General features: G+C 45.7%; 1 protein-coding gene across 2 annotated transcripts; it reads right to left on the bottom strand.

Moving 5' to 3' along the window:
• Positions 1–236: 236 nt before the first annotated feature.
• On the bottom strand, positions 237–13,290 carry SIK1 (salt inducible kinase 1). 2 transcript variants are annotated; one of them, XM_027877701.1, is made up of 13 exons: positions 13,095–13,290; positions 12,242–12,358; positions 9,514–9,577; positions 9,145–9,306; positions 8,715–8,839; positions 8,477–8,600; positions 7,289–7,512; positions 6,896–7,045; positions 6,139–6,261; positions 5,657–5,882; positions 4,687–4,962; positions 3,916–4,147; positions 237–3,101 (listed from the first exon to the last, which is right to left on the bottom strand). In XM_027877701.1, the coding sequence occupies exons 1-13, from the start codon at positions 13,236–13,238 to the stop codon at positions 2,678–2,680; spliced, it is 2,391 nt and encodes a 796-aa protein (XP_027733502.1). In that variant the 5' UTR covers positions 13,239–13,290; the 3' UTR covers positions 237–2,677. The 2 variants fall into 2 exon arrangements, with proteins under 2 accessions (XP_027733502.1, XP_027733595.1); XM_027877794.1 differs by lacking the exons at positions 12,242–12,358; positions 13,095–13,290 and adding an exon at positions 11,460–12,156.
• Positions 13,291–13,515: the final 225 nt, after the last annotated feature.

Consider the following 13,515-nt stretch of genomic DNA (forward strand, 5'->3'; position numbering starts at 1 on the left):
CAGAACCACGTGCAGGACAACGATTTTAAAACTTTTTTTTTTTTTTTTTTATTATTTAAATATTAAATAAAACACATCAACTAATCGTTTTGGTGTACACCTCTCATTTTAACATAAGAAATAAGATGATTGTTCAGTTCATGATAAAAAATAAAATATACATCTCAATTAAACCAATCACGTAGTGTCTTTAAATACCCTATTGCATTGCAGTCTGCAGAACAGCACTGTCGAGATATCTACAAAAAGAACCCAGACTTTTAAAATGACCTCTTTCTGCTCCAGCAATAATTCCAAAGAGGTTCTACAGCAATTGGAAAAGAAGAAAAAAAAAATACTATGAAAGTAAAGTGCTTGTCATTGCTCAGGACAGGAAACAAAAGAATCTGTGGCCTTTAGATCCATGGCATTAAACGAAACACATATTGAAGAGGACATTCTGTGGTTTAAGTACGTGTGCTACCCCTTGCAAAACCGAAGGCAAAGTTGCTGCTTTGTGACGAGCTGGTTTCTTCTTGCCCTCCTCTCCCAGCCATCCCCATGCACTCTCTTTTTTGGGTTGGGGTATTTTTTTTTGGGGGGGGTTGTTTGTTTGCTTGTTTTAAACCCACACTACTAATGAGCATGAGACTTTGGTGTTTTCTCTGCTGCAAGGCACCACCCATTAACAGGAGTTCAACTCGACCAATTTTCTCCCACTTTGAAGCTTCCAGACCGTGGAGCAGCAGTGGCAAGCCAAGGATTCACCAATACAGACACACGGGCACAACACACAGAGAGAGGTTGTTTATGGAGAGCCACAGACAGAGCCACATGACATCTTCAACCCTTCCTACTCCCACCAATTAACCTGGTCAATCTTTGGCTTTTTTCTTAAGAAAAAACAAAACAGAACAAAACAGAAAAACCCCAAACAAAACAACAAAACAAAACAAAAAAAAAGGTCTCTATATTATTTGCAAACGCGTAATACTGCAGGTTGCATGAAGCCAAGGTAACTTGAAGGCACCCTGTGTCACACTAGAGATGGGTCCTTTAAGCATTTAGATGCAGCTATTTTCTGACATTCAGATGGCAGTTTCCAGCCAAGCTGGCTCACTGTCTGCTCACCTGCTTCCAAAGTTTGCACGCACTCCCTGACTCATTTCTGTAGGAGCACAGCCTGCTCTCCCCTTCATACCCAAGCAAAACTTCTACTGACACCAACCGAAGTCATGGTCTGCCTTGGAAGGGGAGTTGGGGTTTATACCAGAAACACAACATAAGCATATTACAAAATATAAAAAATAACTAGTGTTATATAGTTTTCTGCTTCCTATTTATATACATATACAGCATTAAAAACCATACGAAAAAACACCTATCTAATCCAAAACCTTGTTTTGCTAATATGCCAAAACCAAACCAACATACCCAAAGATTGTGCTGTTTTACTCGCTTTTTAATGCAGTTTTGTTCAGAAAAAGCTGTACTCCGTTAGAGTAGATTTCTGTTCTAGCCTATTCCTTTTGTCTTTGTCAATATATAATTATAACCTCAATATTGCACATTTCCCCAAGAGTCAGTTCTGTTTGGACCCTGATAATGAAATGCATAAAAACATAATTAGCAGCTGAAATAACAATGTGCAGCACTAAGAAATACCCCTCAGGCAACTTTGTAGGCAACATCCAGGAGGGGCTTTTGAAAAAGAAAACCCTTCCCCTCACCCCACCGGTACTGCTGCTTCCCTCCTCAGTGCCTCTGCAAGAATATGAATAAACTTAAGAGTTTATAAAAAGATTCCTAAAGATTATCCAGACCAACAAAATATATGCACGTGTGCACGTGTGTATATGTAGACACACGCCACTCCCAAACAAACATCCCTGCAAAAGACCAGGCATTATGCAACTTGGATCCTGATACCAAGGGATACAGTTTCAATAGTTACTGCTTCTGAGCTAATTAGAAGGGCACGTTAAGCTTTTCCAGCTGATGTATCAAGCAAGAAGTTCACAGGTTTCATTTAAAGTGTATGTATCTGGGAGGTGAGGAATGGGGATGTTGGTTCCTTTAAATAAAACGAGTGTTAACAGGAGGGAAAGAAAAAAACAACAAATGGCAATGCTTCCATTTTTGTCTCCTATGAATGCATAATGCTGCATGCCACTGGTTTTCTGTTTATTTTCTTTAAAAGAGGTAATCATCTTCACAAACCCATAAATGAATATTGTGAAAAAGGGAGGCTCTGGTCCCTTCTTTGAAAAGCCTCTCCCTGCTGTGTCACCACTACTGACAGCTGCTAATCTTGCATAACAGCAGAGCTGTATTGGTCTGACTTGAGTACAGTACCGAAGAGTTCTTCCCCAACCACATCCCTCCCTGTCCCCACAAATGCCCCACCCATCTTCCCCATCATTATTTTTCCTTTAAAAAAAAAAAAAAAAAATTTCAGTTCCTATTCGTATTTGTTCAGTGCAAGAATAGTAGAAGGAAAAAAAAAAAAAAAAGACATACATATTGCTTGTTTCAGTCCTATAAAGTTGCCAGCTTTCCGAGCCAGACAGCCTCTTCACATACTTCAAAAAAAATTTATTGCTTCTGAGAGTCACGCTCGTCCACACGACGCCAGGCCAGCCACACGGAACAGCGGCGACGAGTCCTCCCCGACAGGAGCAGCCAGGGCTCCTCTCTCTCACTTGACCAGGACGAACTTCCCGAGCCGGCTGGAGGTCAGGTCCTCCATCTCACAGTCTCCGTGCTGCAGAGCGACGGCGTCGTAGCCGGGGGACTGCGCGGGGAAGCTCTGCTGCTGGGAGAAGGCGGCGCCCACGGGGGAGGCGCTGCCGCTGATGTACAGGCGCGTGTCCAGCAGGTGAGCGGCCGACGACACCGGGGACACGCTCACGCCGAGAAAGTGGGGCTGGAGCAGCTGGCTGCTGCCGGCAAAGGCCAGCTCAAAGGAGTTCTCCCTCTGCAGCTCCGACAGCAGGATGGAGTTGGACGCCTTGCAGGTGCCCGGGATCTCCGGGGAGGAGGGGACGCCGTTCGCTGCAGGTGTCTGAGGGGTCTGGGGACAAGCTGTCTGGAGTAGCTGGTGGTGCTGGAACTGGAGCATTCTGAAAAAAAAAAAAAAAAAAAAAAAAGCCGGGGTGGAAGAGGTTAATTTGCATTGCTAGGATGGTTTAATGCCTTTCTCCTTCATTTCTTGCCCCTAACCCTGACCATAATTTTCCCCTTTGTTTCCTTCTCTCTATCAAACCTCTCCCTACCCAGCCAGTCTAATCAAATCAAGCTGCCCATGCCAGGCCAACCTGTTTTCACTTGGCTTTTCCTCATGCTGGAGAGAGCCACTATCCCCAGAAAGTTTATCTAGTCACCACTTGGCCAGCTAATAATAGATGTTCTAAAAGACAACGTGTGCAGATAAACTGGAAGCTCAATTTTCCATCTTGCTTCTATGGGAATGAAGAGGTGCCACCACACATGACATTTGAGGCCACTGGAACTGTGCCTCCTTTGTGGGCTGTAACTTTTCCAAATTACAAGGTCTCACTTCCTTGCCATGAGAAAATTACAGGAGGAGGCAGAGAAGGAAAGAAATCATTCCCAAAACTAACAAAGAAAAACACAGCTTGCAATGGGGAGAGGCAATGCTTTCCACCCCCCTCCACTACCAAATTGCTTCTGAATTCAGCAACCTCCAAATAGTTGGACGTTGAGATTTTTTTTTGAGTGGAGTTGCACGTCCTGTGGTACGTAGCTGGGGCAGGAAGCCACAAAGGAAGCCAAGCAGTTTTACCTGCTGCCACCCAGCAAAGACGGAGGACAGGAATCCCCAGCGACCAAACCCCCAAACTCTTTGGCTTTACCCCTCCTCGCTTGCCCCAAACCAAAGTAAACCCCTGGAAAACAGGAAAGCTCCTCCCTCACCTCTGCTGCTGCAGCACCTCCTCCAGGAGGCTTCTGCCCTCTCTGCTGCTCCCACTGCTGCTGTACAGGCAGGTGTTGGGCTGTGTGTGTTGGAAGGGGCTCATGCCACTCCTTGCAGCCCGAGACGAGGAGGACTGACACACCTGCCGAGCAAAGCCTTTGATTTTATTCAGGCCGAGGAACCCCTTGGCTCGAGCGTTCTTCCGCAGCTGCTGCCTAAAAGCCTTCAAGCCTGTGGGACACGAGGAAAAGAAACGCGCTTTAATCCCCCTCAGCACTCACCTAGGAGCACGCTTTACAGATCAGCCTTTCGAGAGGGCAGCTGCCCTTCACGTGCGTGAGAACTGGGCTGGAGGAGACCAAGACTCTTCAGTTCACATCCACCCCTCTGCCTCGTGGTCAGGGCAGGATTTAGGTAACAGAACAGGGGTTGGGACAGTTGCAGATGGACACATGCAGCACAGGAGAAACCTGACAGAAATCATGACGTTGTGCATTCTGTATTTTAGGAGGAAGGTGGAGCCTGCCATCCCACTCACGGCAGCAGAAATATCTCCACGGGCAGGCTCAATCAGCATCTGAGAACCTTTCCTCTAGGCACCTCCCTCAGGGCACCCAACCCTCCCTCAGGGACCGTGAAAACAAGAGGCAGAACATCCGGCCTCAGCACAACAAACCGACACGGACACGCAAGGATTCCTGCATCCTGCCCTGTCCTAGAGGCTGTTGGAAGGCTGCAATTCCCCAGCAACGAAGCAAGGAAGGCATTACCTTGAGTTAATGAGGTATCAGATGCTCGCCTTCCTTCTTGGAAGCTGACAGGCAGGAGAGAAGCGCCTCCCATGCAGCCCTGGGCTTGTAACACCGGAGCGTCAGACTGGGAAGTTAGGAAGGGCGACGTCATCCTCACTGTGGCCGGGCTCCCCGTCATTACTTGACCTGCCAAACAGCTGCTCAGGGCCACTGAGCTGTCATTTGAAGATGAAGTAAGGCAGCTGTCTGAACTAGTTCCCTCTGTGGGGCTGGCAGAAGAGGAAATGACTATACCTATGGAGGGCAAGGAAGGAGAGAAAGAGCATTCCCAAGATGAGTACGGGAAGGAACAAACATGACATCAGAGCCTCCTGCCCACCTACACTGGCACTAATAAGCAGCTGCGAGCTGGAGAGGTGTCCAGCAACTCGTGTTGTTGCAGGGCTTGACTCCAGCAAGGGGTCATCAACAAATAACCTTAGTTTGGGCTCCTGTCCAGCTGGCAGGGCTCTGCCAGCAACTCCAGCCTCCAACCAGGCTATGCTGGATCAGGCACACAGTGTCTCTTTGGCAACACCAGGATTATTGTCTTGTGAACAGTTGTGCTTGCTTGGTTGGTTCACGGGGCCTGGGTATGCACCAAATACAGTCAGGATGAGTTTTTTGTTAAGTTCAGGCACTCCCTCCTCCCCTGGTACAACAGCAGGAGCAAGCAGACAAGGCTTTTGTCCTGCTCATGAGAATGCTCCCTGATGAAGTGATTTAGATGAAACACAACAGCACAGCTTCTCTTCTTTAAGGGTTATGCTTATCTGTGGGAAGACAGGACTGCGGAGGGCAGAGTACAGACCTCTTTTCTGGGCTTTCCTATCCCAGTTAAGGTAAAATCAGCACATACTCCCTGGGCATTTGGCCTCTATGGTACTCCTTCTCTCTTCTTCTCCTCCTCTACCTACAGACACCCTTCATCTCTGCCAGACTTACTTACATGGAGGGGCATGCTGGTAGAAATGGGTGGTCACTTCGGCCAGCGTGTGCCTCCTGCTGGTGTTGCTAGGGATGTGGATGGGGTGGTCATAAGCCTTGATTTCATCCTCCAGCTCCTTCTCTTGCCTTACTTCCTCACTGATGGTGGTCTCCAGCAGGCTGTTGGGGGAGATGGAGCGGTTCCGGAAGAGCCCGTTGAAGTTGGTATCCACAGGGAAGAACACAGGCTGAAAAACACGTCAGATCACAGACTTTAGGGTGTTTTCCTTGTTTCTGCACTACCTTTTAACACCCTCGGCAGTCCTTCGTGCCTTCAATAGGAGTATTGTTTGAGAGGCTACAATGACACCGGGCCCAAATGCCAAACAAAAGATTGGAGGGAGAGAACAACAGTCACAACCCCCATTCTTTTGGATTAGCGGAACAGCGTGGGGGGGGAGGGAGGGTGGGGAAGTAACACACAGTTTAGCTGAGAACACCAACCTGTAATGGATTGCTTATATCACAGTCCATTTCTGCCTGCAAGGATGGCTGAATCAGGCTCTGAGGTTGCTGGTAAAGCAGAGATGATCGCAGGGTTTCGCTAGAGAGACTGTCCTGAGGCATCTGGAGAAAGAGAGTGATGCACAGAAGCCATCACATACACTGCGGTTCCACGTGACTTTTGAGACTCCAAGAATTTCAGAGCCACCTCCCCTGCAAGCTTTTTCTTTGTACTTTCTATGAAAATTACCAAAGCTAATCCATCAATGCCAACACAAACACAGAACTCCTTCTGCTTAGTTAGGCAATTTAACTGGAAGTGCAATTTGAAAAGGCACCCAGACCACACTTCAAAGGGGGTGGGAGTGAGGAGAAGAAAAAGAATGTCAGAGAAACACACGAACTGACTCATGGAGTAATTCTGAGGATCCCACAGGGTACGTAACAAAGAACTGTTACCGAGCCATGCCCAAGAGGACAAAAAACGAGAAGTCAAGTCTTCTGGCTCATTATTGACCTGCACTGGAGGCAGACCATTCTTTGGACCATGACCCACGGTCGCTTCTTAGGAAACAGGTCATAAGTATTCAATCAGCCTCCTGCTGAAGAACAGCAGGCTGTGTCCTATCAGATGGCACCAATATCAGAACTGTTTTTTTCAAGAAGCCTGACAGTGACAAACTTCTATTTTCCCATTGCAAGCAACAGAAAAAAACAGATCCAAAGGACACATCTTTGTGCCAGTGCCTTTCCTCACCTCAGCATTGCTGATCTCGGAGCTCCTGGGCCGTTGCTGGCGGCCGGTTGCCGGACGACTGGACAACTGGCTGCTCCGGTACTCCTTGAGGCGCTCCAAGAGCAGGTAGTAAATCGCGGCAAAATGGTTGTAGCTGCTGTTCTGCAGAGACTGGGAGACATTGAAAGGACCCTTTTGAGTTGCAGGTCACTCAGGACACGAGCAGACAAAAACTCATCACTTAGGCCTCGTAACAGCACAATCAGAAATCAAGCAAAACTCCAGAAGGGCAGCGAAGATTTTACCGTGCTGTGACACCGGACCGAGGCCAGTCACTGCATGACACACATATGACTGCACCACTGGAATTCTGGTGGCCACTGAAGGTGTATCTACAAGGCAAGCACTTCTCACCTCCACAGTCCTCTGCCTGTCGATGCCAAGCGTTTGCATGATCCCAAGGACCTGCTCGTTGTAGTCACCCAGGTTGGAGTTGTAGTTTTGCATGGAGAAGGACAAGGACTGCTGCTGCTGAAGGGATGGGTCAGCCTGCATCCACTTGTGCTGCTTTATCTGGGAAATGGTTATCCGCTTGGTTGGGTCCACAACCAACATCCGTCGGATTAGTGTTTCACAGTCTGGATGACAAAGACAAAACTCATGAGCGAGGCGTAAAAACAACAGCCCAGCCCCAGGTCACTGCTAAGAACCCTTCCCAGCAACAGTGCGTGATGTCTGTGAGAACACGAATTAAAGGCTTCTGAGCAGCTGGTGCCTGATCTGACCGTCAGATATTCCAAACAGCACAAGAGATGTCCCCACATATACCACAAAAGCAACATATCGCTACAGGAAATGAGGCTGCACTGGGTATTGGCAGGTTTCAGGTGGCCTTGCACCTTGCACAAGAGCTAGTTTTGAGAGGATGCAGGTTTAATGTTGCTACATCCACATAAAATAGGTGGGAATTTAGTACAGAACCCCCCCACATACAACTTCCTGATCCATATATACTGCTTATTCATTTATAACCAGGAAATCAAAGCTGTTCAGGGCTATGAATGATAAAGGTCAGACTTTGTAAGATAATTTTCACGTGAAGACAGAGGCGCGTTCACTTGTTTTGAGTCCAAATCAGAGAGAGGTGATAATATACCCTTCAGTTCCTTTTTCTCATCAGACTGTTGGGACTTCTCAAGAAACAGTGTTAAGTCCCACTATTTCTGCTCCCCTTGGCAGCACAGTCACACTGGAATACACCCCTCTGCATAGTTAAAATATCTTAGAACTACACCCATCTCAGCACTGCAGGCTAGCCTCATTAAAATCCTGTTTTCTCTCTTTTGTGAGTGATTATTTCTCCAGCTAGGATGTCAGGTATTTTTGTAATCCACAGGGATACTCTAAGAAAGGAAACACCAGCCTTTTAGATGCACCATAAAGCAGATCCCAGAAAAGAAAATGTGTGAAACCAGCCACACAGCTCAAAGTGCTGCCCCACAGAAATTACTGGATAGATAAAGTGATTCCCAGCTGCAAACAGGACAGCTATTCTTTTATTTGTAAGACCTGTTCTAACATTAAGAGTCTGGAAAAAAGTACCTTCGGACATGAAGTATGGGATGCGGAACCGCCCCTCCAGCACTCTCTGCCTCAGAGTTGGCAAATTGGGCCCATCAAAAGGCAGAGAACCGCAGACAAGGACATACAGTACCACCCCAAGGCTCTGTCAACAGAAAAGAACACAGCATATGAGTGACTCCAGGAAAAACAGTGACTTTGAAAGCCCACAGACCCTCACGCAGTGTGAAATGAGGTTTCTGATGAACAGCAAGCTCACCCATATATCAAGGTGAGGTCCTTCATATTCTTTGCCTTCAAAAACTTCTGGAGCTGCGTAGGGTGGGCTTCCACACCAAGTGGAGAGGGGCTCTCCCGACTTGTAGAAGTTTCCAAAGCCAAAGTCTGAAACGAAGGTAAAAGTCTGGGGTAGGACAACACTCAACCACATACTAATATTTCAGAAGTAGCAAACGATGTAGAGAAAGGAACAGATGTGTTGTTTTGTTCTCATTCGTTCATTCAAGCTATTTTCTTCTCTTTGGAAATTATGTTCTGAGAAATATCAGTAACCTTTGTCTTATTTTCACTTAGCATAAATACTATATAGGATTAATATATTCACTTAGCATTATGGGATCACCCTAGGGATACTGAATTTGAGTACATGCCTAGTGTTGTTTATAGAGTAACCTCATATTTCTTATTACCTGCTAACTTGATATTCATGTTAGCATCTAGCAGAAGGTTCTCTGTCTTGAGATCCCTGTGCACTATGTGGTGGCTGTGACAATATTCCACTGCTGAAAGAATCTGCCAGAACTTTTTCCGTGCTTCACTTTCACTCAAGTGCCCATTGGAGGTCAGATGATCTGCGAGACAAAACCAGAGAGGCACAGGATTTAGAAACGCCTAGAGGAAATTTTTCATCATCCTGCAGGTGCTGCGCTCTCTGTTTGACAGCTGATAATGCCAACCCTGGATTTTTAATCAGAATATACCTACAACTCAGGAATTACAACAATAAAACCAAGATTTCTAAATCTAAAGAGGTGCTAGATCCAGCAGTGAGGACTTACCAAACATTTCTCCATTCTTTGCAAACTCAGTAACAATGTACAGCATATCCTTTGTCTCCATAACCTGCGAAGACAAAAAAGGACATGATTTAAAAAACAGCAGAGGTCTGCAATTTCATTCATTTTTCTACATGTATTCTCACACATATCAGTTCAATTTTTTATTTGCCGCGGCAGCTGGCAGTAAAGGCAGCTAATTTTGCACCACAGTGTTCTCTCCAAGCACACTGATAATGAAAAAGATAACAAATCAATCCTTATGTGCCTACACTATACAATGGCTTCCCGGGCCATTGTTCTTCTCACCATTACCACGCCACCCCATCTCCATGCGACAATAGATGAGCATTTCGATAATTTCGCACACTTCCCTGAACTCCTCTTTTGCTGAAACGTGCACATACAGTTTTACAGTTCACTTGTGGTATGCTGAACATGCAAAGAACACCTAAAGTTCATCTAGAGTTGTCTTTGTTTCAAGGCTAGTGGGGGGGCTCAGATCAGCAGAAATAGCTGCAACTTGGACAAATCAAGAAGGAATATCAAATCCCCCGCTCCCGCTTGGAGTTGGCTGGGACAGGTCCAGCCTCCTGTGCAAGTGACAACAGGCTGCTGTTTGTGTAACAGCAGGGCTTGATGCACATCAACAACTGTCAATGTATCAGCCAGAGTTCACCTATCAATCTAGTATCAGCTTGCTTTGATATTTCACAATTTTCTCCTTTGGAGTTAAAAAAAAAAAAAAAAAAAACAAAAGAAGAACCAAAACCTTAATGATGAATGAGAAATGCTGAGCACTTCCAAATTCATCTTCGGTTACCACAGCACACCTTTCAAACACTGCGTTTCAGATTTAAAAAAAAAAACAAACCCACATTTCCCCGGAAACATTTCCCTCTTAAGGAGCAGATGCTTTGATTTGGAAGCAGGAGGCTCACAAAAGGTTAACAATCAAAATTAAAAAAAAAAAAAAAAAGGGTCAATACTACTTCAAAGGCTGTAATTTCCAGGCTCCTAACATGTAACCTTTTTCAAAGACTCTTGTCCTCCCCTCACTACAAGTACACACAGACACGAAATGAAAATAAACAAACAGGGAGCAAAGGAAGAGAGGTTCCCAGTTTTAAAAAACTGAAGGAAAGTGTTCTGGGAAAGTTGCCAGCTGGATGAAATTAAGACGCGGTGCTGAAACTAAAACAATGATGAAATAATACAAGAACACACACCCTACTTTGGTATGTCATCTAATTCCATCCCTGCTTCTCAGCCTCCACCAAACAGGTAAAGCATCAGTTACAACAACAAAGAAAAGAAAACTTCACTGAAAAGAAATTATGGTCCACTACCAACGTCATTTGCTCCATCAAGTGAAGTGGTTCAACTAGATGGAATTTAACCTGCTTTTCTAAACGCTTCGAAATAGTATTTTCACCCACATCATTCCACTGAAATGAAATCAACCGAACTGTTAGAATGTTTCTGTGTATCCTATGCTGCCCCATGGGCCGCCATGACGTCAGCTGTTAACACAGAACCATTTTTGTTGTGATGGCTAATACTATAAATACAAACACTTCGTGTGTGTCAAGGTCTTCAAAAATAATGCCTTGCCTAAGCACCTGCCTTTACTGGCTCTTCAGCCTTACACGTTAATTAAACTTCTTTTTCTTTTTAATTTCTTTTTAAGCTAACAAACCCAACAGTGAGATCACAGCTGATAAGAGTATTTGCTACTCCACACGGACTTTCAGACCTGCTGCTTCATCCATCTCCCCCTCTCTCCACCCTGCCCTTCCAGACAGGTCCAGACAAGCTGATACCTCATCCCTGCTCACAGCAGGGGCTTGGACTGGATGACCTTTAAAGGTCCCTTCCAACCCAAACTGTTCTATCATCTTCTTCTTAAATCCACACAGCATTCTTTAAGATGATTAAGAGGAACTTATACCAAAGGCTAATTAGATCGAATATTTAGAATTCGCAAAGCAGTCCTCGTGATCCTTGTGATCCTGCTTTCTGCTCAACACAATAATTTGTTCCTATGGTTAAAACTACCCACGAGTGCAGACACTGAACAGATCTACAACAAAATTCATGTTATGAAACTCTACAAGGTCAAAGATATTTAAAATTCACTTTCAAAACTACACAAAGTGGAACAGAATAACCAAACAGGCCGTTTTTAAGTATATTCTAAGATACCAACATTTACCACCTTTTATTTTTTTTACTAATTTATTCCTTATATTAGAATTCCACTTATATTTTCTACTTAGATTAATTAGGTTTAATTGTTGTTAATTTAAATCCCTTCTGCTTAAGGCAAACTCAACTTTTATGCTTCTTTCTCCACAACCCTACAGGAGTTTAAGCCTTTCTCTTATCAAAAGCACGTAGGAAGTTCCAGTCTTCTAAACTGGAAAAGCAGAGGAGATAGGAAAGGCAAGTTAAATCACAGAAGTTCAGATAGCCTGCTCCTCGATCCAAAACAAACATCAGCCTGGTTTTAACTGTAAATTTTACAGTGCATTTTGTCAAAAAGCTGTCTAAGGTACCAGGGTCTTGTTCAAAGAATGAAGACTTTTAAAATTCTCCATTTATTTCAAATGGTTTTAGAAAAATATTTCAATATCCGTTCTCTCTGCAAATATTAGATGTAAAATCATGTGCAAGAGAGGAGAACAAGCATACTTCATCTGCGTGCTGCACTCCAAAGGTGAACTCTTACCTGATATAGCTTGATAATGTGGGGATGATTCAAAAGCTTCATTATCTGAACTTCTCTATAAATCTTCTCCAGATTGCTTGGGTCTAACCTTGTTTTGTCTATTATTTTTATTGCAACCTGCAGATTTAAAAACAACCCCAGGTATTACAAAATTGGTACTCTCACTGTCCAGATACCTTAAAAAAAACCAAAAAGACACCCCCTGCACAGAAACACTTCTCACAAAATCCAAGAAGCTTTTAAAGTAGCTTTTAAAGTACTGACTTGACAAAGCTGATTCTGTTTTCCTGAACCACACAGAACTCCCAATACAGAACGTTTTCGGTTTTCTTTTCTACGTCAAAGGATTACACATAAGGTAGTGAACAAAACTGCAGAAATTAGCACTGGACAGGATTCTGCAAATCTTTTAATCCGTCCCATGCAAGGAAAAAACAGATTCCTCTAACAGACTATTTCCTACTGTGGTGACTGATAGGATTTTGACATGCAGTAGAAATATAGAAACGTCTGCACTACCCATTAATAAATTATTTCTGCGAATAACACCCCAAGTTCTTTGTTCTTGAAAGAGAAAAAAAAACACTAAACCCACAAAAAGTCTTCCGAAGACCCTTAATGTGTCGGGCTTCTCAGCAAACTGAGTGTGATTCAATGAAGGTACCGCAACACTCAGAAACGGGGTAGTTTGGGGTTGGTGGGATTTTTTTACATATATCCTTGCTCGGTTTTAATTTTACACGCAGCGGGAAAACTTGAAGCTCCGAGGAGCAGGGCGCCGCATCAGATCAGCCGCGGGTTCCGCAGCTCCGCGGAGCCGCCTCGCTCCCACCGCCATCCCCGGCGCACCCACCTGCGTCTTGGTCACCCTGTGCCGGGCCAGCTTGACCACGGCGAAGTTGCCTTTCCCCAGGGTCCTCTCGATGTCGTAGAAGCCGACTCGCAGGGGCCGCTGCGCGGCCGCGGGCGCCGAGCCGTACTCCGACATGATCACCATGGCTCAGCGCGGGGGGCGCGGGCAGCGCTCGCCGCGCCTTTAGGACGGGAGCATCCGCGCTGCCCCGGGCCGCTCGCACCTGCACGGAGCACGGCACGGCTCAGGCGGGCTCTCCCCGCCCCGGGAGCCCCGTCCGAGCCGCCGGCGCTGCCGCTCTTGCCCGCCGGGGCGGCCGTACCTGGCGGTGCGGTGCGGTGCGCGGGGCGATGCGATGCGATGCGCTGCGCTGTGTGCGGCGCAGGGTGTGTTGCGGGAGCGGGGTGCGTGTGCGGGCGGG

The sequence above is a fragment of the Empidonax traillii genome, unplaced genomic scaffold (genome assembly GCF_003031625.1).
Source record: "Empidonax traillii isolate 1590-97213 ecotype Southwest subspecies unplaced genomic scaffold, ASM303162v1 scaffold1:size7828297, whole genome shotgun sequence".
NCBI classification, from domain to species: domain Eukaryota; kingdom Metazoa; phylum Chordata; class Aves; order Passeriformes; family Tyrannidae; genus Empidonax; species Empidonax traillii.

Excerpts from the sequence above, each read along its gene's own strand:
- SIK1 (XM_027877701.1), bottom strand. The coding sequence starts at position 13,238 with ATGGTGATCATGTCGGAGTACGGCTCGGCGCCCGCGGCCGCGCAGCGG. Across the intron at positions 6,262-6,895 it reads CCGAGATCAGCAATGCTGAG|ATGCCTCAGGACAGTCTCTC; the intron begins GTGAGGAAAGGC and ends CTCTTTCTCCAG. Across the intron at positions 4,963-5,656 it reads CTACCAGCATGCCCCTCCAT|GTATAGTCATTTCCTCTTCT; the intron begins GTAAGTAAGTCT and ends TGCCCTCCATAG.